This window comes from Schistocerca serialis, chromosome 5 (genome assembly GCF_023864345.2).
Source record: "Schistocerca serialis cubense isolate TAMUIC-IGC-003099 chromosome 5, iqSchSeri2.2, whole genome shotgun sequence".
NCBI lineage: Eukaryota > Metazoa > Arthropoda > Insecta > Orthoptera > Acrididae > Schistocerca > Schistocerca serialis.
The window spans coordinates 355,918,731-355,944,711 of NC_064642.1; the positions used below are offsets into that span (position 1 = coordinate 355,918,731).

Sequence of the window (25,981 nt, forward strand, 5' to 3'; positions counted from 1 at the left end):
ATGATGTGAAGTGTGTTTTTCGACCACTAAGATCAGGGTCCTTTTAGGTTCCGTAAAGTATTATCTTGGTTTGCGTAAGGCAGGTGTCTACCGTATTCCTTGGAGTTTTCGCATGTCATATATTTGTCAGACTCTCAGGACTGTAGAGGACCGGTGTCCTAAGCATAAGCGGCACACACGCTTATAACAGCTCTGTAAATCCGCCATTGCAGAACAGTCTTGGCACCGGTTATCCTATGCAATATAACAACACAGATTGTGGCATGCACTTCCAGCTATTGAGAAAGTGTAGCTATTGTAATTAAATCAGCAGTAGCCTTATAAACAGATAAGGCCGTTTTTGTTTAAATTCTGCTTGGATTCATGCTCTCTCCCTTGCCAAAAAACAGAGGGACATAGTTAATGCTATTTCACCCGTTGATTATTATTTTTACTATCGATAACGAATGACGTCGGCAATCTTTGATGTGTTGTGATGGCTGATGGCGCTGGTGGGTACAGCGTGTGTGTGTGTGTGTGTGTGTGTGTGTGTGTGTGTGTGTGTGTGTGTGTGCGTCACCCGGCTGCATTCCCGAAAGTTATTTGAACAGCGCAAGGTGGTCCAGCCGCGAGGTAAACACCCAGCAGCGCAGTAACTTGGACGCGACGAACTGCTGGAAGCTTTAGCACGTATTCAAAGGCGCATATTAATTTGGAAATATTTGGTCGCACAAGGGAAATAGATGTGTTTAGTTTATACTTTGCAGACTTACAGAGAGCGATCAATGCTGTCCAAATCAAACTGGTTTCATTCCTCGTTCATGATTTCAAGAGACTAGTTTTTCTTTTCAAGTATTAAATATTGGGTGCAGCATTAGAATTGACTTTGCAACTAAAAGTTATTGTTTGTGTCACTGATGTCGATAAGACTACAAGCAAAACTCGCCCTACGTTATTTCACTTGCTAAATGCAGTTTCCATATTTCATCAGCAGCAAGGACAAATATCTTTTTAAAGCAACAGTCTAAATTATATTACAGTGTTCTGAGGGAGTACTCGTATATGTGAATATGATTTTGTGAACAGCCAATAAAATTTTTCTGGGTTTGTGACCGCACTGTCAATATGTAAAACTATCGACGTTCCGGTCACTGTTGCAAGTGACCTTCAGGGTGTTTTTGTTTACTGCTGAATGAGAAAACTTTGTTTCTTATATAACTGCAGACTGGGTTGTTATCTAATTCTAATTCTGGCATTATATGGGTCACCGTACACATCTCCTGTTTGCTGAGGGTAATTTCACTGTACTGCGTTACAGGGAAGAGTTTTTACGACGAATACTGGGACGCAACGCCAACGTTTTGGTACAATTTCATCTTGAGGGTGATAACTTGGGTGTCGTCGTGCTGTTCTCGTGAACATGTTCCTTCAGAATAGTAGAATCATCAGAATAGAGTGGCCTGCGTTTCCTCCGAACGTGAACCCAATTAGACATGTAAGGGATCGACTAAAATGAGCTGTTTTCGGACATTGACAACAAGGTAATCTGCCCGACTTTCCACGACTCGCCATTGAAGAGTAGGACATTTCTACCAGGCTGGATTGATCATATCATCGATGGTGTGACACGATGGATTCCAGCTTGCATCCGAGAAAAGGCACGTTCCTCCAAGTACTGACATTTCTCAGGAGTGCAGTGGATACCCCTCCCACCCCCGCTCCGCTCCTAGGGAAAAAGGCGATTTTGGGGTATTCAAATAGAACGACGAAAAAAAATTGCAACACAAAAAGTTATGAATTCAGAGTAATGAAATGTCGGGAATAGTTTTATCTAGGTAACATATTAAGTGATTAACATTGCAAGATCACAGATTATTAGTAAGTGCGAGATAAACCATTGCAAATGTGAAATGCAGGTATATTAAGAACCGGCGTAACCATCAGAATGTTGAATGCAAGCTGGCAGATGAGCGCGCTGTGATGGGATGGTGTTCCGGGCATGTTGCTGTTAGTCGATCAATACAGGGACGATTAACTCCGTGTGTGGATGATGCTGGAGTTGTTGTTCGATGATGTACCATATGTGCTCACTGGAGACAGATATGGTGCTCGAGAAGCCCAACGTGTCATTTCGATACTTTGTAGAGTGTGTTGGGTTACAACAGCGGTATGTGGAGGAGCGTCATCCTCTTCGAAAACACTCCTTGGAATGTTTTTCATGAATGACAGCGCAACATGTCGAATCACCACACTGATGCATAAATTTGCGAGACAGAACGAGTGGGATAAGCACGAGAGTGCTCCTGGTGTCATACGAAATCGGACTCCAGACTATAACTCCGTGTGTAGGTCCAGTGCGTCTAGCACACAGGCAAATTCGTTGCAGACCCTCAACTTGCCTCCTCCTAACTAACAACACTGGCACCGAGGGAGAACTAGCTTTCATCAGAAAACACATCAGACCTCCTCCCTCCCCTCCAATATGCTCTCGCTTGACACCACTGAAGTCGAAAATGGTGCCGAACGGTCTAAGGCACTGCAGTCATGCACTGTGCGGCTGGTCCCGGCGGAGGTTCGAGTCCTCCCTCGGGCATGGGTGTGTGTGTTTGTCCTTAGGATAATTTAGGTTAAGTAGTGTGTAAGCTTAGGGACTGATGACCTTAGCAGTTAAGTCCCATAAGATTTCACACACCTTTGAACCTTTGAACCTTCGAAAATGGTGATTGTTTGGGGTCAACGGAATGTATGCTACAGATCGTCTGGCTCGGAGCTGTCCTTGAGGTAACCGTTTTGTAATAAAAAAACTTTCTGGCAGATTAAAACTGTGCGCCCGACCGAGACTCGAACTCGGGACCTTTGCCTTTCGCGGGCAAGTGCTCTACCATCTGAGCTACCGAAACACGACTCACGCCCGGTACCCACAGCTTTACTTCTGCCAGTATCTCGTCTCCTACCTTCCAAATTTTACAGAAGCTCTCCTGCAGAAACACACCAAGCAACTTTCGTTTATGTCGCACAATTTCACCTTGGTGGTGTAATTTTTTCCCCTGTCAGTGTATTTGTTTCTTTGATTTGGTGATCTGGACACAAATGAAATATATAGGGATGCATGACAGCTACTTTTTGTTTTCTGTGCCACGAATTTCGAAATACAGAGGTTATCAGAAACTTTCGTTGATGTGTGTACATTATGGAGAATGATGTGTGTAGTAAGTATCCGGCCTCCACGTGAAGAGGCATGCACAGGGCGGGAAGAGGTGGGGCGTGTGGTGGCTTAGAGTGATGTGGACGCGCCTGGTTGTCGACGGGGTCGTAGGGCACGGCGGTGAGAGCGCCGGCGCCGGCGCCGGCGGCGTGGTGCACCATGCGGCCTCGCAGCGCCACGCCGTGCTCGGCCACGAGGGCGCGCTCCAGGCCCAGCCGCCGCAGCGCCGCCTGACCGCGCGCCGACAGCGTCAGGTTGATGGTCCGGCCGCGCACGTGCTCCGTCCGCCGGATGTCTGCAACACGGCACACACGTCCCAGCTCAGCTAGCACCTCCTCACACAACTCACAAGCTGTTTCAAAAAGATAAGTCCGTGTTCACAAGAAATGAGAAAGAAAAGAAAACACTGAAAACAGTAAAAAAGCAAACAAACAAACAATCAAACAAAAGTACCAACCGCTTGTATTCTGTACTGAGGTGACACTTCTCTGCTATGCCACTATGACATGGACTTCCGCTGACCGTCCTTTTATATTGCCTTTGAATGACATGCACTCCGCTTTGTCTTTCGGATCCGCTTACTCTTCCCCACCGACATCCTCTACCAACTTATAAAATTCCCATGCCTGCTCATCCATCTTGAACACCTCCGAATATCCTACATTACCCATAAACTCGACACTACCCACCCCCTAGTTAGATCATTGAGATCATGGTAGTCCACCGCACCTCTCCCACCACATTCACTCAACATTACACTTCTACACCCTCCACATCCTCTCCCAACGAAATTTTTCTCACCTTTCCTTACCCGATTTTGAAATCTGTCTTAATATATAGGGTGTAAATTTTAAGTTGACAAACGAGAATAACTCGAAAAATAAGCTTCACAAGGAAAAATGTGTAGAATGCAAAGTTGATTATTTTCGAGGGGGACATCTGCTGGTGCTAAAATTAGCCCGCCCCCCCAGCAACTTTAAAATTTCAAAAGGGAACCCCCATTTTTTTGCATAATCAGATTCTACATAAAAACTACGTACATTTTGTCTTTAACATTTGTTTTGATTCTTGGTATTTGGCGCTGTAATTCAAGAAAATCCATTTTCTCATTTTTGCGTAGAAAATGGTTTCGGATGAATAAAAAATACTTATTTACTCCGTAAACTTTGAATCGCTAAAACTAAAACCCTCCCTCTCTCCCCATAGGGTGGGGTTTGAGAGTTTTACAACTGTTGACATAAATATTAATTTTTTCCGCAGATTCGAATAAGTTTTGTTTGTTTCGTCGTAAAACTCTAATTCCTCTCTCAGACCCCACCCTATGGGGAGAGAGGGAGAGGTTTAGTTTAAGCAATTCAAAATTTACGAAGGAAAGAAATGTTTTTTATTTATCCGTAACCATTTTCCACGAAAAAAGTATTTGTCACTTCCTACTATTACAAAATATATATACCATAAAACACTCTTTTAGTTACACATCTTTGCTATACAATAACAAAATCGTATAAAATCAATGGGAAGCAACTGAGATTTTCAGCGGCAGACTGCGGCACAAATACTGCTTCACTTAATCTGTGGGTATTTTTAACATCTTCGAACCATTTGCTATATTATATCTGTAAGTTCTGTGGTTAATTCACTCCATTATAGTCCAAATCTCAACATAACCTTTTGGCTGTCTTACATGCCACTGCACAAAATCAAATTCACCAGTGCTTTTCCCTATCAACCATGGAGAAGACACCTTTCACCTGATGATGATGATTAACCATCGAAACACACAGTAGATATAATAAATTTTTGTAACTAACGCAGATTTATATATTTTTTCATTTAACTGTCGCAGCCTTCATTTACATAATCCATTGGATGTATTCGATACGTGTTTCAGGAAACTATATCTACTACATGAATGAAAACAGAAACCTGCAGTAAATTTTAACACATCTACATGTACATTGGACTCTGCAGACCTCCGTGAAGTGCATGGCAGTAGGTACTTAACATGGTACCACATGTTAGGGTTTCTTATCATTCCAAACCCGTCTCAAGTTCGGGAAGAATGACTGCTTAAAAGGATCTCTGCACAATCTGATTGGTCTGATTTTGTCTTCACCGGCCTTATAGGAGTGTCAGTTAGGGGACCCCAAAATATCTCTAGATTCTTCATTTAGTAACGGTTCTTGTAAAATTTTAAGCAGGCTTTAGCAGGATAATCTGTGTCTACGTTCAAGAGTCTGTCAATTCGGGATTTTCAAGATTTGTATGACGCACTTCCGTAAGTCAGACAGACTTGTGTCCGTAAGTGCTGTTCTTCTTTGCTTAAGTCCAATATTGTCTGTTGGTCCTGTTTCGTGTGGGTCACTCACACTAAACCAATATTCTAAGATAACACGTACAAGTGATCTGCAAGCAGCCTCATCCGTAGCGTGATTGTTTTTTTGCCAATATGCTGCCAATTCGTGTTCTAAGTCCTCAGCCATTATTGATGATGTGATGATGATGTTTGGTTTGTAGGGCGCTCAACGGCGCGGTTATCAGCGCCCGTACAATTTCCCAACCTTTGCTCAGCCCAATTCCGCCACTTTCCTGGATGATGATGAAATGATGAGGACAACACAAACACCCAGTCATCTCGAGGCAGGTGAAAATTCCTGACCCGCCGGGAATCGAACCCGGGACCCCGTGCTCGGGAAGCGAGAACGCAACCGCGAGACCACGAGCGGCGGACAGCCATTATTGATCAACATTAAGGATTTAGGAGACAATCTGAGCTGCGCTCTTAGACTGCTTTACCTACGACTCAGCCCATGTGATCACTCCATTTTATATCCCTACAATCTGTTACACCAAGATATTTAAATGAGTTGACAGATTACGATTGTGGCTCAGAGATATTGTAGTCAGAGGATACTATGTTTCTTCATTTTGTCAAATGCACAATTTTATAATTTTGAACATTTAAAGTAAGTTAAGTTTTCACTCCGAAACCCTTTCGTATGGAAAGTACACCAGTGACAAGACTGAATCAATACCTTCACAACGTGATAATAGTAGTGAAGTTACTGATGACAGTGCTACTAAACCACTAAACCAGAGTTATCGAACACGGTTGTACGAAATTCTCCACCAAAGAAGAAGAAGAAGTAAATATTCCAGAAACCGAATCAAGAACATCTGCCAGCATGAGTAACTTAGAAGTAGATATCCTCGGTGTAGCGAAATTGCTTAAATTACTCAATAAAGTAAAGGCCTACGGTCCAGATTATATAGCATAGAGGTTCCTTTCAGAGTATGCTGATACAATAGCTCCATACCTAAAAATCATGTACAACCTCTCGCTCGTCAAAATATCAGTGCTTGTAGACTGGATACTTGCAGAAGTCACACCAGTACCCAAGAAAGGAAAGACTGTACGACTGATCCGCTCATTTACAGACCAATATCACAAACGTCGATTTGAAATAGTATTTTGGAACACATACTGTGTTTGAACATTATGAATTACCTTGAAAAAAAAAACGATTAATTCAGAAATAGGCAACCCGGATTCAAAAAAATATCGTTCTTGTGAAACATGACTAGCTCTTTCTTCTTACGAAGTAATGAATGCTCCGATAAGGGATGTCAAAATGATTCCATAGTTTTGGTTACGTAGAAGACCTTCGACACTGATCTTCACAAGCAACTTCCAATCAAATTGCATGTCGACGGAGTACCACCTCATCTGTACGACTGGATCCGTGATTTCCTGTCAGAAAAGTCACTGTTCGTAGTAACTGACGGAAAGTGATCGATTAAAACTGAAGTAATACCTTGCGATTCCCAAGGAAGTGTTCTTAGTCCTCAGCCATTATTGATCAACATTAACGATCTAGGAGACAATCTGAGCTGCGCTGTTAGACTGGTTGCAGATGATGCTGTCATTTACCGTTTTGTAAAGTCATCATAGAATCAAAACCAATTGCAAAATGATTTAGACGAAATATCTGTATGGTGTGAAAAGCGGCGATTGATTTTAAATAATGAAAGTTGTGAAGTCATCCACATGAGTACTAAAAGGAATCTGCTGAATTTCGGTTACGCGATAAATCATATGAATCTAAAGGCTGTAAATTCAACTAAGTACTTAGGGATATCAGTCAGGAATTACTTAAGTTGGAGTCTTAACATAGATAATTTTGTGGGGAAAGCAAACCAAAGACTATGATTTATTGGCAGAATACGTAGAAAATGCAAAGGGGCCACAAAAGAAACTGGTTACACTACGCTTGTCTGCCCTCTTCTGAAGTATTGATGTGTGGTCTGGGATCTGCATCATTTAGGACTGATGGAGGACATTCATTAAGTTCAAAGAAGGGCAGCTCGTTTCGCATTATCAGGAAATAGGGGAGAAAGTGCCACGGATACGGTCCCCAAGCTGGGGAGGCAATCGTTAAAACGAAGGCGTTTTGCGTTGCAGTGGGGTCTACTCAAGAAATTTTAACCAACTTTCTCCTTAGGGAGTGAAAATATTTTGTTGGTGTCCCTCCTCCCCGCCGTATAGGGAAAAAGTATCATCATAATAAAATAAGAGAAATCAGAGCTCGCACGGATAGCTTGAAGGTGATTCAATGGGGCCTCTGCAGGCGCTTGATTATGAATTGCAGAGTAACCATGTAATGGTAGATGTAGAAGTTGCCAATCTTTGCACTACTTTAAAATTTTATCCAGATCTGACAGAATATTTTTGGAGCATTTTACAGATCTCACTTCATTACGCCGCGTGGGATTAGCCGAGCGGTCTAAGGCGCTGCAGCCATGGACTGTGTGGCTGGTCCCGGCGGAGGTTCGAGTCCTCCCTCGGGCATGGATGTGTGTGTTTGTCCATAGGATAATTTAGGTTAAGTAGTGTGTAAGCTTAGGGACTGATAACCTTAGCAGTTAAGTCTCATAAGATTTCACACACACATCACTTCATTACAGGTTTGCGGAAAGCTTGAGGTTGCTGTTAATATTGTTGGCTGGGTTATTAATATAAAACACGGAGATCAAGGATCCGAACACCATCACCCTGCGGTACGCCTGAAGTTAGTTCTACTTGTGTCGGTGACTTTCAATCCAGCAAACGTTTAGGACTCCAAAACTTTTATTTTCAGAAGAACTTTCCGATTTTACATGCATGCACAATGCACATGCAACCTTGAGGAACTTTTTACAATTGCTTTTAGCATCAAAATTTTCATTTACATTTCATAAATGTACAATGAACTCTGCACAGAACGCACAACAAATATCCAGATGATAATCCAGTTCGTTCCATGGCATGCGAGCAAGTCCGGAGTTCTTCATTCACTGCTATTGCTAGCGACATCGCAATTCACCCAGACGTGTTGGAAGGGGAGGCACTTACAAGGAAACTTCACCAACTTGACCTGATATTTTAAGGAGAAAAAAAGCACACATGTTAGATCTCAGACCCAGCTAACGATACAGGGTGAAAATTTGGACCATAATTCTGATAGTACGGAATTATGACCTTCTGAAAGCGCAGCATTTAAACTACAGCGCGCAGCAGTTGTTCGTAAGACGTGAAACGTCCCCTTTTTTTTCTATCTGTGCCGCTGAAAGGCTAATGGCTTTTTTTTCGGGCGGCTGTCGCCCAGGTGGGTGCCCGCGACGCATTACGTGCAGGTGCTCACTTAACTTTCTTACGGAAATATTTACAACAGCAGTTTCCACTACAGTGACAGTCTCACATAAAAATATTTCACAGGTCAAGAATTAGCGTTGCAAATCTGTAGAAAGAAAATTCTATAAATATAAGTGTCCAAATAAAATATTCGTCAGCATTGTGATACAGTCACGCATTTACGCACATTTCATAACTCTTAAAGCACGATTCTTGGTTTCCAACATACTTCTTATTCCTCATATACGGTAGCCTCATCTTATTGATCATAAACATATCTCAACAGCATAGTACATATCGTCATCGTAATAATAACATCATAACACCTCAGTCAAATCTCAAAAATGTCGTAGCTTTCTGTAATAATTTCAAAACCTAAAAAAAATTCTCTGCTTATTTCAATAGTGTCATCTACCTCAAACGTACTTTAAAATCATGCTCCCTTACCAAATACATCATTCAAAGCTCTCATAGTATCACAATGATTCCGAAAAAATATGAACAGTTTACAAAGTACAGACAAAATACAGTTTCATAAGTGTGAAGTTACCCAACTGTGTATTGCGTAAACATGTGACACTGATGTAGTAAAAAAATGTTTATCTCTCAGTTAAATGATCAGATAGCTGTGTAATTTGTGTGTTAGAGAAATATGGTACCGAAGTGTAAAGTTGTATAAGCAAATACCATATTAGCTAGGGCTCTTTGTGCTTGCCAAACACATGGTACACAAAGTAAGCGTGTACCCCCCTGAGGATTATTGTAATTATACCCTCAGGTGTTACAGATTACAGCAATGGAATGAAATGTATATGAAACGTCCCCTTTCAACAATTATACATGACTGTGCTTAAACTGACACACAATATTTTGTTAGCGCAACGCAATCTGACTTTCAAAATTCCCTACAAAAGAATGGCCCTGACTAACATTAAACTATACCTTTCACAAATCACTTACCTCACAAAAATCTTCGCTGCTCAAGCTACTGCAATACAGCGAGCGCCGCTACTGCCAGCTAAATAAAAGATTCAAACTATGGAAGGCACTAACTACTGATAGGGATAGTTAGCAAATGAAAGATATTACTAGAGAACAAACAATGTATTTACCTTGATATCATCATATATAAATATAGCAGTTCATGACAAATTACAAAACTCCGCCATCTCTCTCCCCACATCCACCACTGCTGGCGGCTCACCTCCAACTGCGCAACGCTACGCGCTGTTCACAGCCAGCTGCCTAACACTACAATGGCGAGTATTACAACAATGCAAAGCAGCCACAGACTGCACACAGCACAGCCAGTGATTTTCATACAGAGGTGGCGTTACCAATAAAAAAACCTAAACAGCCTACTTACACACGCTCCGCGCCACAGCAGCCGCCAAATGCCCGGGAGCGAAGTACTGCGCAACCGAGTGACAACCAGACACCTTCTATTCGCGGGGTGTTGAAGGCGAAGAAAGGGAAGGGGCGGAGAGAGGAGGCCACGTTTGCCCAAGAGGCTTTAAAATTTTGTTCAAGAACACGTTATTCTACGCCAGAGCTAGTAAGTAATATGAGCATGTAGTATGTCAACATCATGTATTCAGCTGCCCCTATCGATTCGATATATGTAACCCGCACTATATCTGTTTCAGGTAGGGTATCCATGCAACCCGCAATATGTCTCCAACAGAATGGGTATCCACACAGGCGACAGTTACGTAATCGATATAAGTGCCCTTCTGAGCTTTGAGTGACTGTAAGCAAACTTAATCATACCGTAAAGAACAAAGTGAGACTTGGCTATGAGTTACACAGTATTTTTGGATCAAGATACACCGTACTTCTGCCATATTTATCCAAGTGTCTCCCAATCTTTATTTGAGTAATAAGCGCGGTATAGTCGTACAGGTTTTGGATGTCACTGTAAGTTTATTCCACTCATAGTACTTAGTCTTCCGTAAATGGTTCAGATGTTATATACCAGAAAATTGTTATCTCCTGTTAATATCGTTGTTACTGATGGTGAAACAAACTTTATAAGCCAACATCCTTACAAAAGAGTAAGTATTATAAACGGAGGTTACAGAGTCATGCAAAACGTGTATAACTACACCCCTAATTACACAAAGAAAGATAGGAGACATTTGGATAAGTTTGGGAGACGTAAAGAATATTTTGGTTCAAAACTACCATGTATCTCATGATCAGTCCTCTCATTTTTTACAGTATAATTCCGGTTGCTAACAGTCGCCCAAAGATCTGAGAGAGAAGTTTTATCGATTATATGGCTGCCACCTGTGTGGATTCCCGTCCTGATACAGACGTCTTGCGGGTTGCATTAAACGATCTGCTAGGTGCAGCTGAATCACCTTGTGTATGTTCAAAATCATTTTCTCGATATTCTTGTATTACCATTTTACAGCTAGATACAGGCCTCAAAATCAAACTGGATTAGCCTAGCTGACTGCAGAATTATTATGAAAAGAAGTAATTTGTATTTACAATTTGATCGTGTCAATCTCGTTGAAGATCAGCGTATCTGTTGCAAATGTACTTCACGTTGACAATGCTTACTTTAAATTTCAAAGAAAATAACGCACCACAGCTACTTCTTTAGTGACACACTAATCAGTTTCATTCATTTAAACTGTGCTTGTGAATCGCAACATAAAATGTTTGAAGCAGAGGGCTCTCTGGCACAAGCTACAGATTAGAAACTGCGCCATTTGACACGTGAACAGAGCATATTAACAATGTGAAAACAATAATTCATCAACTTACTCACTCTATTGTATGGTACTTCACGCTTAGGAATCAGGTGGCTGTAGTGGGTTGGGCCGAGCGGCAAACGTCTGGTGCGCTCGAAAGTTGAACGCTGTACTTTCAGAAGGTGTAACTGCGAACTACCAGAATTATGCTCCAAATTTTCCCGCGGGGTAGATTGCTGATATCTTGCAAACGTGCTTCTTTCTCCTTAAGATATGTGGTCAAGTTGGTGACGTTTCCTTGTTAGACGGAGTCTGTTACAAAAATGGTTCAAATGGCTCTGAGCACTATGGGACTTAACTTCTCAGGTCATCAGCCCCTAGAACTTAGAACTACTTAAACCTAACTAACCTAAGGACATGAAACACAGCCATACCCGAGGCAGAATTCGAACCTGCGATCGTAGCGGTCGCGCGGTTCCAGACTGTAGCGCCTAGAACCGCTCGACCACTCCGGCCGGCGAGTCTGTTACAGAAACCCACAAAAAGACCATAAGGCTAGACATCCTTAAAGACCAATGATGTAATGCAAGACGCGTAAGTCATTTGGGGCCAGAAGTGCACCTGTTAGACTGATAAGGGTAAATTACTTTTATTGCAGTTTTATCACCATTTCGACTCGACGATCGACACACAATGGAAAATGAACGAGGGAGTGAACGAGACGTCTGCACCACCGAGAGCCCTAACAGAGACCACATCAACCGCCAACTTACAACTGGCGCTAAAGTAAACTTTAAACTTCGATGCATAAGTTCAAATACACACCAAGTTTCAGTCTTCGTGAGTCGTGCTTGCGTAGCTCAGTCGGTGGACCATTTTCCCACGAAGAGGAAGGGCCGAGTTCGAGTCTCGGTCCACCACACAGTTTTAATCTCGCAGAAAGTTTCATTTCGCTGCTTGCTCCGCACAACTTTAACTTTGTGTCAGACTTCGAAGATTTCGCTTCCTTCTCAGCAAGACTTAACTTTATATTCCAAAGGGACTAATACCGCCGAGTTGTGGGACGAAATTTACAAGTTACTTTTCAGAGGAGTGTTCTTTTAGTTAACTTTAAAGCAAGGAGAAGGCGTATGTTGTGCAGTCTATTTCTGGTGATTCTCAATTGTACTTAAACCCCGCTTCTATTGTTACGAAGTTACGTCATGTTCTTGAGACTGAGTCAGTTGTCAGACTATGAATAAATGTGTGATATCTGACTCTTCCACATAGGTTATCTCCTGGGTACTAGATACAATAGCATTGTTTCCTACATCCATCCGATTCACTTTATATACCCTCCACTGCTAGTGCTGCCTCCTGCCGACTGTGAGTGGTTCCTGCACGTTGATGTCGAACAAAGGCGGTGGTCACATTAATGTGACTGAGCTGCGTATAAATGCTTTGCAGTCAGGTTAAAACCTATTAGTAAGGCCGTTCAACTTACAAACTTTATTAATAAATATTTCTCGAGAATACATAAAAATCAGTTATTACGATAAGCACACTATTTACGTTTTAATGTATTAAAAGCAATAAGGAATCGACAAGTGTGTCCATGATTAAAACATGCGACTGATCAGAGAAAAAGGGAAAAAAAGTACACGGAATCACAAAGACATGTTATTCGTCCGGCAGAGAGCATGCAGATGGTGTAGCCGTTGGGGTGTCTCCGCCACGTTTCTCCCATAATGCCGTGTGGCCAGGCCCTCCTGTCCGGTAGAATGTTCGCCTGGTGCAAGTCTATCGAGTTGACGCCACTTCGGCGACTTGCGTGTCGATGTAGATGAAATGATGATGATAAGGACAACACAACACCAAGTCCCTGAGCGGAGAAAATCTCCGACCCAGCCAGGAGTCGAACCCGGGCCGTTAGGCATGACATTCCGTCGCGCTGACCACTCAGCTACTAGGGACGGACGTTTCTCCCATGACGTGCTGCGAGTTGAGCGGTGCAGTCGCCGTGTACTGGGAAGAGGGCCGCGTAGGAGCCCCACAAACCATTTACCGATCGAGTCCAACGCACGTGTTCTCGCTGTCCCGTCACTATCGCCTTGGCCAACCAGAAGCGACAACTATCAGTTTAGTCAGGCGGCAGTAGCCGACTGCGACGGACGCAGCAACAGATAAGTAACCGCATTTGTCATTTACGAGTTCCTAACCGGGAGAGAATTTTTATTATATCGTCTGTGTGCTTTAATAGTATAGTTTCTTGTGTTTCTGCGTGTGAATTTAACATCTAATAGCCACAGTTCTCGCGTTTTCGTTTGCGCCAGAAAGTAAACAGATTTTGTGACATATTACAAGTTCCAAATCAGGGTCAAATTATTTAGTTCAACCTGATTGCTTCGGTAGTTAGGTTTTTGAATATCTGCGTATTACTAGACACAGTTCGAGCGTTTTCGTCAGGATATACAGTAGAATTGCGCAGCACGTGCCGATAGTCCGTTTACCTGCATATTTTAGTTTTCCATGGTCTTTAGTATGGGCAGGGACTGCGATTGTTGTGTGCGGAAGAGAGCCGAGTTGGTGACGCTTCGCTCTCAACTTCAGGCTGTGATGGCTTCCGTTACACAGCTTGAGGCTGCAGTGGATGGGCACAACTGTTGTGGGCAGGCCGTGGGGATCCAACGGATGTCCAGCACGTCAGAGTCCTCCAATTGGTCCTCACTGGTGGCCAACCCAGTAACTGCTCGCACTAAGTCTGACTCCTCACCTGTGGTCGAGTGGGAGGTCGCCCCGGGGCGAAGCAGGTGGCAAAAGACTTCCCAGGCGGCCGCACATAAGGCCTCCCCGATTTGTCTGACAAACAGGTTCCAGGTGCTATCTGTGGCTGACACTGTCGCTGAGCCAGATGCTGTCGCCTGTCTTGTTTTAGAGGAAACCACTCAGCCTGCAAGATCCGGGCAATCACAGAGGGTGGGTTTATTGGTAGTTGGGAGCTCCAACATTCGGCGCGTTATGGGGCCCCTTAGGGACATGGCTGACAAGAAGGATAAGAAATGTGCACTCTGTGTGCATACCGGGAGGAGTCATTCCAGATGTAGAAAGGGTCCTCCCGGATACTATGAAGAGCACAGGGTGCAGCAACTGCAGGTGGTGGCTCATGTCAGTACCAATGATGTGTGTCACTTTGGATCAGAAGAGATTCTCTCTGGTTTCGAGCGGCTAATAGAAGTGGTAAAGGCTGCCAGTCTGGCTTGCAAGATGAAAGCAGAGCTGACCATTTGCAGCATAGTCGACAGGACCGATTGCAGACCTCTGGTACAGAGCCAAGTGGAGGGTCTGAATCAGAGGCTCAGACGGTTCTGCGACCGTGTAGCCTGCAGATTCCTCGACTTGCGCCAAAGGGTGGTTAGGTTTCGGGTTCCGCTGAATAGGTCAGGTGTCCACTATACGCAGGAGGCGGCTACACGGGTAGCAGGGGCTGTGTGGCGTGGACTGGGCGGTTTTTTAGGTTAGAGGGTCTCGAGAAAACACAAGAAGGGCTGCAGTCACAAAGGGTGCAGGCTGAACACAGGAAAAACGTATATACAGGAACCATTGGTATAACAGTTGTAAATTTTCGTAGCTGTGTTGGGAAAGTACCAGTGCTCCAAGCGCTAATAGAAAGCACTGATGCTCAAATCGCTATAGGCACTGAAAGCTGGCTAAAGCCGGATATAAGCTCAGCCGAAATTTTTGTGAAGAGCCTAACGGTGTTCTGAAAGGATAGGCTAAATACGGTTGGCGGAGACGTGTTTGTTGCTGTCACAAGTAGTTTAACTTGTAGCGAAATTGAAATAGACACTTCCTGTGAGTTAGTATGGGCACAGGTCATTATTGGCAACCGGAATAAAATAATAAAAGGATCCTTTTACCGACCTCCGAATTCAAATGATACAGTTGCTGAAAGGTTCAAAGAAAACTTGAGAGACAATCCCCACTCATTCCAAATTAATAACATAAGTGTAGACCAGATGTGGATTAAATTCAAAGAAATAGTATTGGCAGAGATTGAGAGATTTATACCAAATAAATTAGCAAACGACGCGGCGGATCCTCCGTGGTACACAAAACGGGTTAGAACACTGTTGCAGAAACAACGAAACAAGCATGCCAAATTTAAACAGACGTAAAATCCCCAAAATTGGCGACCTTTTACAGAAGCTCGAAATTTAGCGTGGACTTCAATGCGAGACGGTTATAACAGTTTCCACAACGAAACTTTGTCTCGAAACCTGGCAGAAAATCCAAAGCGATTCTGGTCGTATGTGAAGTATGTTAGCGGCAAGAAAAAATCAATGCCTACTCTGCCCGATAACAATGCAGATACTATCGAAGACAGTGCTGCCAAAGCAGATTTACTAAACACAGCCTTCCGAAATGCCTTCATAAAAGAAGACAAAGTAAATATTCCAGAACTCAAATCGAGAACAACTGCCAACATAAGTAACGTGGAAGTAAATATCCTCGGAGTAGTGAAGCAACTCAAATCACTTAATAAATCAAGTCTTCTGGTCCAGACTGTATACCAATTAGGTTCCTTTCGGAGTATGCTGATGCATTAGCTCCACACTTAACAATCATATACAACCGTTCGCTCGACGAAAGATCCGTACCCAAAGACTGGAAAGCTGCGCAGGTCACACCAATATTCAAGAAAAGTAGTAGGGATAATCCACTAAATTACAGGCCCATATCGTTAACGTCGATATGCAGCAGGATTTTAGGGCATATATTGTGTTCGAACATAATGAATTACCTTGAAGAAAACGGTCTATTGACACACAGTCAACATGGGTTTAGAAAAAATCGTTCTTGTGAAACACAACTACCTCTTTTTTCACATGAAGTGCTGAGTGCTATTGACAAGGGATTTAGATCGATTCCGTATTTCTGGATTTCTGGAAGGCTTTTGACACTGTACCAAACAAGCAGCTCGTAGTGAAATTGCGTGCTTATGGAATATCATCTCAGTTATGTGACTGGATCTGTGATTTCCTGTCAGAGAGGTCACAGTTCGTTGTAATTGATGGAAAGTCATCGAGTAAAACAGAAGTGATTTCTGGCGTTCCCCAAGGTAGTGTTATAGGCCCTTTGTTGTTCCTTATCTGTATAAACGATTTTGGAGACAATCTGAGCAACCGTCTTCGGTTGTTTGCAGATGACGCTGTCGTTTATCGACTAATAAAATCATCAGAAGATCAAAACCAACTGCAAAACGATTTAGAAGAAATATCGGAATGGTGCGAAAAGTGGCAGTTGGCCTTAAATAACGAAAAGTGTGAGGTCATCCACATGAGTGCTAAAAGGAACGCGTTAAACTTTGATTACACGATAAATCAGTCTAATCTAAAAGCCGTAAATTCAACTAAATACCTAGGTGTTACGATTACGAACAACATAAATTGGAAGGAACACACAGAAAATGTTGTGGGGAAGGCTAGCCAAAGACTGTGTTTTATTGGCAGGACACTTAGAAAATGCAACAGACCTACTAAGGAGACTGCCTACACTACGCTTGTCCGTCCTCTTTTAGAATACTGTTGCGCGGTGTGGGATCCTTACCAGATAGGACTGAATGAGTACATCGAAAAAGTTCAAAGAAAAAAATTCAAATGGCTCTGAGCACTATCGGACTTAGCTTCTGAGGTCATCAGTCCCCTAGAACTTAGAACTACTTAAATCTAGCTAACCTAAGGACATCACACACATCCATGCCCGAGGCAGGATTCGAACCTGGGACCGTAGCAGCCGCGTGGTTCCGGACTGGAGCGCCTAGAACCGCTCGGTTACCCCGGCTGGCTGTTATTGTTGTTATTGTTATGATTATTATTATTCGAAGTTAGCCAACTAAAGACCAAGTGAGGCAGATGCTTTAAATCATATTCTTTTCCTATTTTTTAGGGTTCGAACCTCAATCGGCAAAAACGGAACCCTTATGTGTCAAGTACTTCTCCGTTCCGTTCGTCTGTTCGTCTTTTCTTTACTCTTTTTTTACTCAAGAGCGGATAGAGGTATCAAGTTGAAATTTATGTCAAATGCTAAGGTCAACGGTCCCTTGGCGGAGAAAGAAATATAAGCATCTAAGTAAAGGCACTCAAAAGAAATGGCCAATTGTCACATATTTTGATACTCGCAAACTCACTCATAAAATTTTTTGTATGAACTATCTATATAGGCTACACAATTAAATGTGTACTGAATCCTCGGAACGCCAGTCGCACTCGCATTCGTCCGGTTTTTTGGCTTCCCAATACTTCTTCATTCTGGCTGTCTGATGTTTTCTTCTTTCTTCTGATCGTGCTGCTCCTCTCTTTTTTTGTATTTTTTTCTGTGAAACATTGACTTTATTCAACTTTTCCTGCAGTTAATGTCTGTTTATTATGTCTTTGTCTGTTTTCCCAACTCCTGTAGATTAACTTCCGTAAAAGACGAAAATTGAGTTTATGCATTTTTATCAAAGAAGTTGAATATTATTTTGTCAGTTTCTTGTTATCCATTCTTTTCAAATGGCCAGAGAATGTAGTGTACCGCTTTCTCGACGTATCTATATTCATATTTTCCATACACCTTCTTGTTGTTTCTCAGCTTCTAAATACAGCTTTGATATTTTGAACAAAAAATTTTGTAAATTGTTCTTGCTTCTTTCTTTACCAAGTTATTTAACTGCTTGACTGCGTTTATGGCGATGCTTTCTGAGGCATGAAGACTCCCTGTTTGAATCACCCCTTTGTAATGCTTCAATTTTGTACTAACAGGTAAGGATATTTTATTGTACAGGGGGTGGATGAAAATATGGAAACATCAAAAAACAACTCCTCATCATCTCTAAAACGGTGCAGGAAAACCGTCACCATTCAAAACAGCTTCCAGTCATATTGGAAGGGATAAATACAGGTCCTGTATGGTTTTCAAGGGAACCTTGTAACATTCTTGGCAACGGCCTTGCCGCAGTGGATACACCGGTTCCCGTCAGATCACCGAAGTTAAGCGCTGTTGGGCGTGGCCGCCATGCACTGTTGCCATTTTTCATGGTGCACTCGGCCTCGTGATGCCAATTAAGGAGCTACTCGACCGAATAGTAGCGACTCCGGTCAGAGACAACCATCATAACGACCGGGAGAGCGGTGTGCTGACCACACGCCTCTCCAATCCGCATCCTCAGCTGAGGATGACACGGCGGTCGGATGGTCCCGACGGCACACTTGTGGCCTTCAGACGGAGTGCTTTTTCATACCGTTCTTACTGAAAAACAGCGCAAGTTCAGGTAACGATTATGGAGACGGATACTGACCACGCACCCTTCTCTCCAAAGTAGACCACAAAGGCTCAGTAATACTGAGATCTGGTGACTGTGGTGGCCGGGGAAGACATAACAGTTCATCCTCATGCTTACAAAACCAGTCCTGGACGATGCAAGCTGTGTGGACAGGGGTCCTGTCGTCTTGAAACACAGGATCAGCGCTAGGGAAAAAATATTGTACAATGGTGTGGACCATATCCGCCAAAATGGTCACATAATCCTTGGCAACAATGCGAACTTGCGAGGTAACAATGGGCCTCCTGGAGTATCACGATACGGCTCCCAAAATTATCAGAGAACCTCCTCCAAGTTTCACTGTTGGGACGTAAACTCAACCAGAAATTGGGGACAGTGTGGAAGAAGACTCATCCGATCAAATGACATTCTTTCATTGGTCCATAATCCAGGAAATATGGCTTTGGCACCACATTTTCCTGCTACCGGCCTTGCATCACTGAAGAGTGGTCTTAGAATTCCATCTCGCCCTCCAATTCCCTGCTTATGGAGCTCCATTCGTGTTCTGATGCTGATAGGGTTCGCGAGCGAAACATTCAGTTCTGCAGTGACTTTTGCAGCTGTCATCCTGTTATTGGTCTCACAATCCTCTTCAGTGACAGTCTGTCACTATCATTTAACACACACTTTCATCCACGTTGTGATTTGCTGGATGATGCTTTTCCGCTTTCCCCGTATATGGTATAAATCTTCCATATGGGGCTCTTTGAAACACCAATCACTTCGGCTGCCTTGGTTACGGAAGCACCACCATTCCAGCACCAACAACTTTCCCACATTCGAGTTCACGTAACTCCAATATAATGCATTCGCAACTACACAAAACACTGCTCTGGTCACGGCTGACACTCGCAACGTACTGAAGACACTACACAGGTGCTGTTCATAGTAAAATACAACAGCGGATCCTGCTGGCTTGGCTTGCATCTGCATTTACGATCAATCATGCATTTCTTGCGCTGTTTTCGTATTTTTGTCCAACTCCTGTACGTGATTGTCGTTAAATGGAATGCTATTTCCATTTTTCTGGTGCTGTTTATGTTAACTGCTTTGTCCAGCTTGTGCACCCTTAATGTTGGTCATGTTACGGCTTTTTCAAAACAGATTTGTAATCCAGTTTTTCTTCTACTTCTCGGAGAATGTTTATCTGTTTCGTTACATCGCCGCGCGGGGTAGCCGCGCTGTCTAGGGGCGCCTTGTCACGATTCGTGCGGCTTCCCCCTCGGGCATGGGTGTGTGTGTTGTGCATATCGTAAGTTAGTTTAAGTTAGATTAAGTTGTATGTACGCTTAGGGACCGATGACCTCAGCAGTTTGGTCCCATAAGACCTTACCACAAATTTCCAGTTTATTTTTTTTATTTCGTTGCATCGTGTAGGCTCTCTACTGAGATTGCTAAATCGTCAGCAAAATCTAAGCAGTCATTTTGCACGCTCTCTCTCTCTTTCTTCCAAGTTTAACTTACATTATTCCTTTTTTTCTGTTCCGGAGTTTGTTTTTTGTGACTCTAATTTTCGGATTCTTGCAAGATGTTTAGTAAACGTCCCTTTTAGGATCTTTGTAACATATCCATGAAGCGATCTATGTTCATGATAGTGCCTTTAATTCTGCCATATGTGTCTCAAACGCGGTTTTGTTTTGCGAGTATATGGTGCTCCTGAAATAAAATTTGAAAACTCCTTCCGGTCTGCCCTATGTACCGTGAACAGCAGTCCTTGTACTTAATTTTATACACGCCTGAATCCCGAAACTTGGTCCTACCATTACAGATTTAATGTTGTAGTCTAAATTTTAACATGATGTTAAACCTATTTTTGCATTTGCTTAACGAAAGCATCTCTCGATTTTGTTGGAAGTGATTACGTTGCTGAGAGGTCTGGCTGCATTCCATGTCTTGGGAAACTCCCGGTGAACGGTCTTGGAACCTGATACTAAAAACCTGAGCCGTATCTCTTTACACAGTCTGAAATACAGTCTCCAGCTATGTTCTCCCGAACAGTGGACATATGTGTACAATATTCTAACTCTACCTCAAATATCAACAAGAAAAACTTTTCTGAATATGTTTGAAATATCTACACCATCGAACACATTATAGTTCTGACCTAGGTGAATGTTCATAAATCTGTGATCACGTGATGTGGCATCTGTTGATAATGTCCTTAGAAATATGGATGTATTGCCAACATATAGAAGAAGCTGAGGAGTGATAATCTCTAAAATATGAATTAAGACCGAGGTAATTAGCAAGGAACATTTCATCATACAAAATTGGCAGTAACATTGAAGTATTAGATCCCATCGACGGCTGGTAGAAAATTCAGAATCTGATTCTCTCATACGATCCAATTTCTTAACTGGCCCAAATAGAGTTCCGTAATAACATACTCTAAACAGCAAAGGGATAATTATAAAACTGTGAAAAAGGAGTTCTAATGGCATAAAACGCTGTTCAGTTGAAAAAATAGCCTGCGAAAAAGAAGTACAACGCTACCCACCTACGTAATCGAAATCACTGTAATGGCTGTGCGATGGCGCTCGACTCCGAGGAAGCCGGTTCGAACCCTGGTGATGGCGCAAATTTTCACTCCCTGTGTTTGGCCGGCAAAGGAAGGAGAGGTGGTGGCGGATAGTTCCTGTTCAGCAGACTTAGTCCGACTGTACTGAACTGAATTCCAAACTTCTCCGAATTGTATTCCATAATCTTGCGGGCCTGCATCAGAGGTAGTATTGTTTTGTCTGCCAGTATTTCGGCTGATGTCCTTGTAGCCAGCTTAAAGGTGAGTAACTGGCAGAATTCAAATCATTGACACCTTACCGGGCAGTAATCGAAGTAGAAACAATACTATTCTGAATGCATGCCCGAAAGAGACTAGAATATTCTATCCACCGGGACACATTCTCCAGAGAGTTTTATGGAAAGAGGGGATGTGGAACTGCTGATGGTAATCCGTCTGTCGAATGAAGACTTTAAGCACAGCGGACTCCTTGGCACAATTCGATAGGAGTGAGCTATGTTCCGGTACCTGGTTTCTCCCTCTCCTTTCTCCTTCCATTATGCGCAAACATACCTTCACTGTACGATAACAATGATGATGCTACTGATGACAGTGTCACTAAAGCAGAGTTATACGGTTTTTCGTAATTCCTTCACCAAAGAGGACGAAGTAAATATTCCAGAAATCGAATCAAGAACATCTGCCAACATGAGTAACTTAGAAGAAGATATCCTCGGTGTAGCGAAATTGCTTGCATCACTTAATGAAGACAAGGCCTCCGGTCCAGATTATATAACACTGAGGTTGCTTTCAAAGTATGCTGATACAATGGCTCCATATTTAGCAATCATGTACAACCGCTCACTCGGCGAAATATCAGTACCTGAAGAATGGAAAGTTCCATAAGTCACACCAACACCCAAGAAAGGAAAGACTGTAGGAGTAATCCGCTAAATTACAGACCCAGATCACTAACGTCGATTTGCAATAATATTTTGGAACACATACTGTGTTCTAACATTATGAATTACTTTGAAGAAAACGATTTACTCAGAAAATATCGTTCTTGTGAAACATAACTAGCTCTTTATTCTCAAGAAGTAATGAATGTTTCGACAGAGGATGCCAAAATGAGTCCATATTCTTAGTTATGTAGAAGGCCTTTGAGACTGTTCCTCACAAGCAACTTCTAATCAAATTGCGTGCGTCGCCTCAGTTATGTGACTGAGACAGCTGCCGAGCCGAGGGGACGCGCAGCAGCAGCAGCAGCAGCAGCAGCAGCAGCACTTGTCTGATAAACAGTAAATTAATGTAGTCTTTCTTCTTTTTTCACTTGCTTCTGTATAGAAGTGAACTACACGTGTGTATCTTACTATGTAGACTCGTGGTTAGAAAATTAATCGTAAATTTGCGTAAATCTTTTGGATACCGTTCTTGTATTACTATGCTGGTTGGCTAAGTATAGAAATTTCTTGACATAATAATTTACCGACAGCCGTATGTATTGTACAAATTTATTTTATGAACTTCATATGTGCTACCAGTTTCGGCATTACATTGATGCCATCTTCAGGACCCACACGTCATAGTCATAAAATCGCTATACACGGACTCTGTGTCGCCTGGCCACCAAGAGCTGTTGCATAGCGATTTGAATCACGGATCCAGATATATGGCTCCTTCCGTGTATAGCGATTTTACGACTACGACGTGTGGGGCCTGAAGATGGCATCAATATAATGCCGAAACTGGAAGCACATAAGAAGTTCATAAAATAAATTCCTACAAAGCATACGGCTGTTGGTAAATTATTGGATCAAGAAATTCATGACAGTCGTTGTCCCACAGTCCATAATGGAACTACAAAGATTAAGTATAGAAATTGCCATAACGACATGTTATAACGTTATAAAAACTGACTTGCGCCTTCAATTTTAAAACTTATTAAATAAAATGGAGCACCTACAGCCGTCCTTACGATGTTAGTTACAATTTGGCTACCAGTTTCGGTATTTCAGTTCACTATCTTGAGATCTTAACTGACGCTGAGAGGGTTAAATCCAATCCTATATGCGATTCATCAGTGGGCAACATAGATGAACTGGTTTTGGAGGACTGGCTGTGACAACGATGATGTGTTTGCAACCAAGTTTGCAGTTGATGGTTGGAAACATATCGCACCTCTAGCTACTGCCTTAGCGGATGGGTATTTATTCTGCCCTGTAATGTTGATTACTCGTCAAATTCGATTTACTCTTCCAACAAAATTCGAATGAAATAAAGGGCTGCGGAGGTCGAACAAAGGACCGATTTCTGGCATATTTTCCTGTACAAAGTAGAAGAATTAGGCGGATATTAAATAAACCTCTATGCAAAATGCATCAAGATTCGTGTATTACAACTCCCCAAAACAGCCTTCGGATTATCTGCACTGAATGAAAGCAAGGAATTTACAAACTTAATCCTTTCCCTGCACAAATGTGTCTGAGACAAGACACTGATGAGTTTAAAGTAATTAGTTGTCTCGTCAAAACATACTTATAGCAACGTTTCCTGTACACTGCCCACGCAAAGAAGAAAAATGCTATTGTTTGACAGTCTTTGCGATGTAATTAACAGTAGCTTTGAAATGTACATGCTGGTAATTACCCCCTTATCATTTCCTCACTAGTTTTTGGGAGCCACATATTGGGCTCACGAATGTTCATGACTGTTCATAAATGCAGTTGTCTCCCACAAAGACAATGTTTCCCAAGACTGCATCCCATAGTTTTCCTGATGATAATTCACTCTATTCACAACAGGTACAATATATTAATATGGGAATTGATTACATAAAAAGGTATCATTATTTTTACTTGTTATCATAATACTTATTGTTTTAAATAGCTGAAAATAGTATTTGACTTAGTTCTTAAGGGGAAAAAATTAAGCGTCCCTTACCTTCTCTGTACTCATAGAGATCAACCTGGAATCCTCTCTTCGCAAAGAAGCAAGCACTCAGAGAGCCCACCTAGAAGAATCACGAAGAAAGACAGTCATTTACTTTTAGGAAGACATCTTAATAATTGTCACAAAACATATGACCAATGCTGCTCTTATTTTAATTGCGAGATTGCATTTTCTATCAAAAACACATATTTCAAAAAAATAATTGTTGTAGTTAGCCACCTGCAATTTTTATCAACGTTTCTGTAAACAAAATATTTCATTTTCATTCAGTGTATGTCATCACAAGAGACTATATCAAGATAAGTTTTAATCCTATTGTATGATACTCACAGTAAGGTTCTTATTTGTATAGGTGTTTTAGATTACTCCAAAAGCTATCAATATAACTTGGAATTTTTCGAATATTTAATGTACATCTCAATGTCAAGCCTTCATTGTCACTCTTCATGCACTCTCATAGATATATATTTATATATCTAGAGCAACTCAATTCGAAGACAAATAACTATCTGCTCATATGCTTGATATGACATTAGATTCCTTAAGTTTATACACTCTGTGTGTGACATCCACTATTTAATACTGCCTTTACATTATGTCTGGTACAAATAGGAGCTTTATTCAGACTTCTAGGTTGTCATCTATCACGAAGTTCAATTACTCAGTATCGGGTAATGGGTAAAATACTTCAATAAAATGCATACATGTGCATCGTATTCATTTTTAAATTTAAAAATGTGGACTAGGATTGTAACTCACAACCCAAATTCATTCTTTCATTCAGTTATCCATCAAGCTTAACGTATTCCCGTGAGGGATAAGCAAAGAGTCAATGTATACACTGAAAAAGTGAGGCAGATTTGGGGAAATTCATTAATAATCATATTATATTGAGCTGCTAAACACTTTTTGTGTTTACTGATACTATATTAACCAAAACAAAATTTAACACGGAAGCGTCTACGTTGAAAGCATTGCCGTTGTTTTAATTAGATAGTTGCTTTCTAAGTGCGATCGCTAGCTTAATACCGACATGACTGCATTGATATCAGTAATGGAATTGTAGCTAACTATATGCAGTAAGAATAGGGATCTGTTTTCAGTTGACATCGCTACTTTTTATACAGGTAACAAGATTCTTCAGTTCTTGGATTTACTTAGACCATATGTAGGAAGGGCCATTGCTAAGCTATTTTCACAATTTTCTGTTAAATTTGTAACGACCCTAGTTATTGCGTTATCTGAAATGGAGCCTGATGTCGACCTTCACAATGAACTTTAGAAAATGAGGAAAACTACATGCTAAAACTGTTTTGCTGTCTTGTCTCACGATGGTTTAAATCAGAGTTAACCTGAATCTTACCGTTGTACTACATGTCAGGGCTACTTCGCTTTCCAACTGAATGTGGAGCGCAGGAAGAATTACTGCATAAATGTATCTGCGCATACTGTGATTAGTCTAATTTTGTATTCATGGACTGTAAACAAGCAATACGCATTGGACTGAAAAATATCACTAGATTCTTCACGTAAGTTCCGCTTTAATAGTGCTCACATTGATCAAGCTGCCAGGACTGTTATGCAAATATGCAATCTTTGGATTGAGCAGGGCCATACTCTGTGGCATATAGGACGT

General features: G+C 41.9%; 1 protein-coding gene across 1 annotated transcript in view; it reads right to left on the minus strand.

Annotated features, from left to right (window-relative positions):
• The window catches only part of LOC126482345 (kynurenine 3-monooxygenase-like), a 180,724-nt gene that overhangs the window by 98,473 nt on the left and 56,270 nt on the right, over nucleotides 1-25,981 (minus strand). The window contains exons 2-3 of the mRNA XM_050106426.1: nucleotides 24,337-24,406; nucleotides 3,274-3,479 (exon numbers count right to left, since the gene is read on the minus strand). Coding sequence (XP_049962383.1) covers nucleotides 3,274-3,479; nucleotides 24,337-24,406 — 276 coding nt within the window. The remainder of the gene's footprint in view (nucleotides 1-3,273; nucleotides 3,480-24,336; nucleotides 24,407-25,981) is intronic.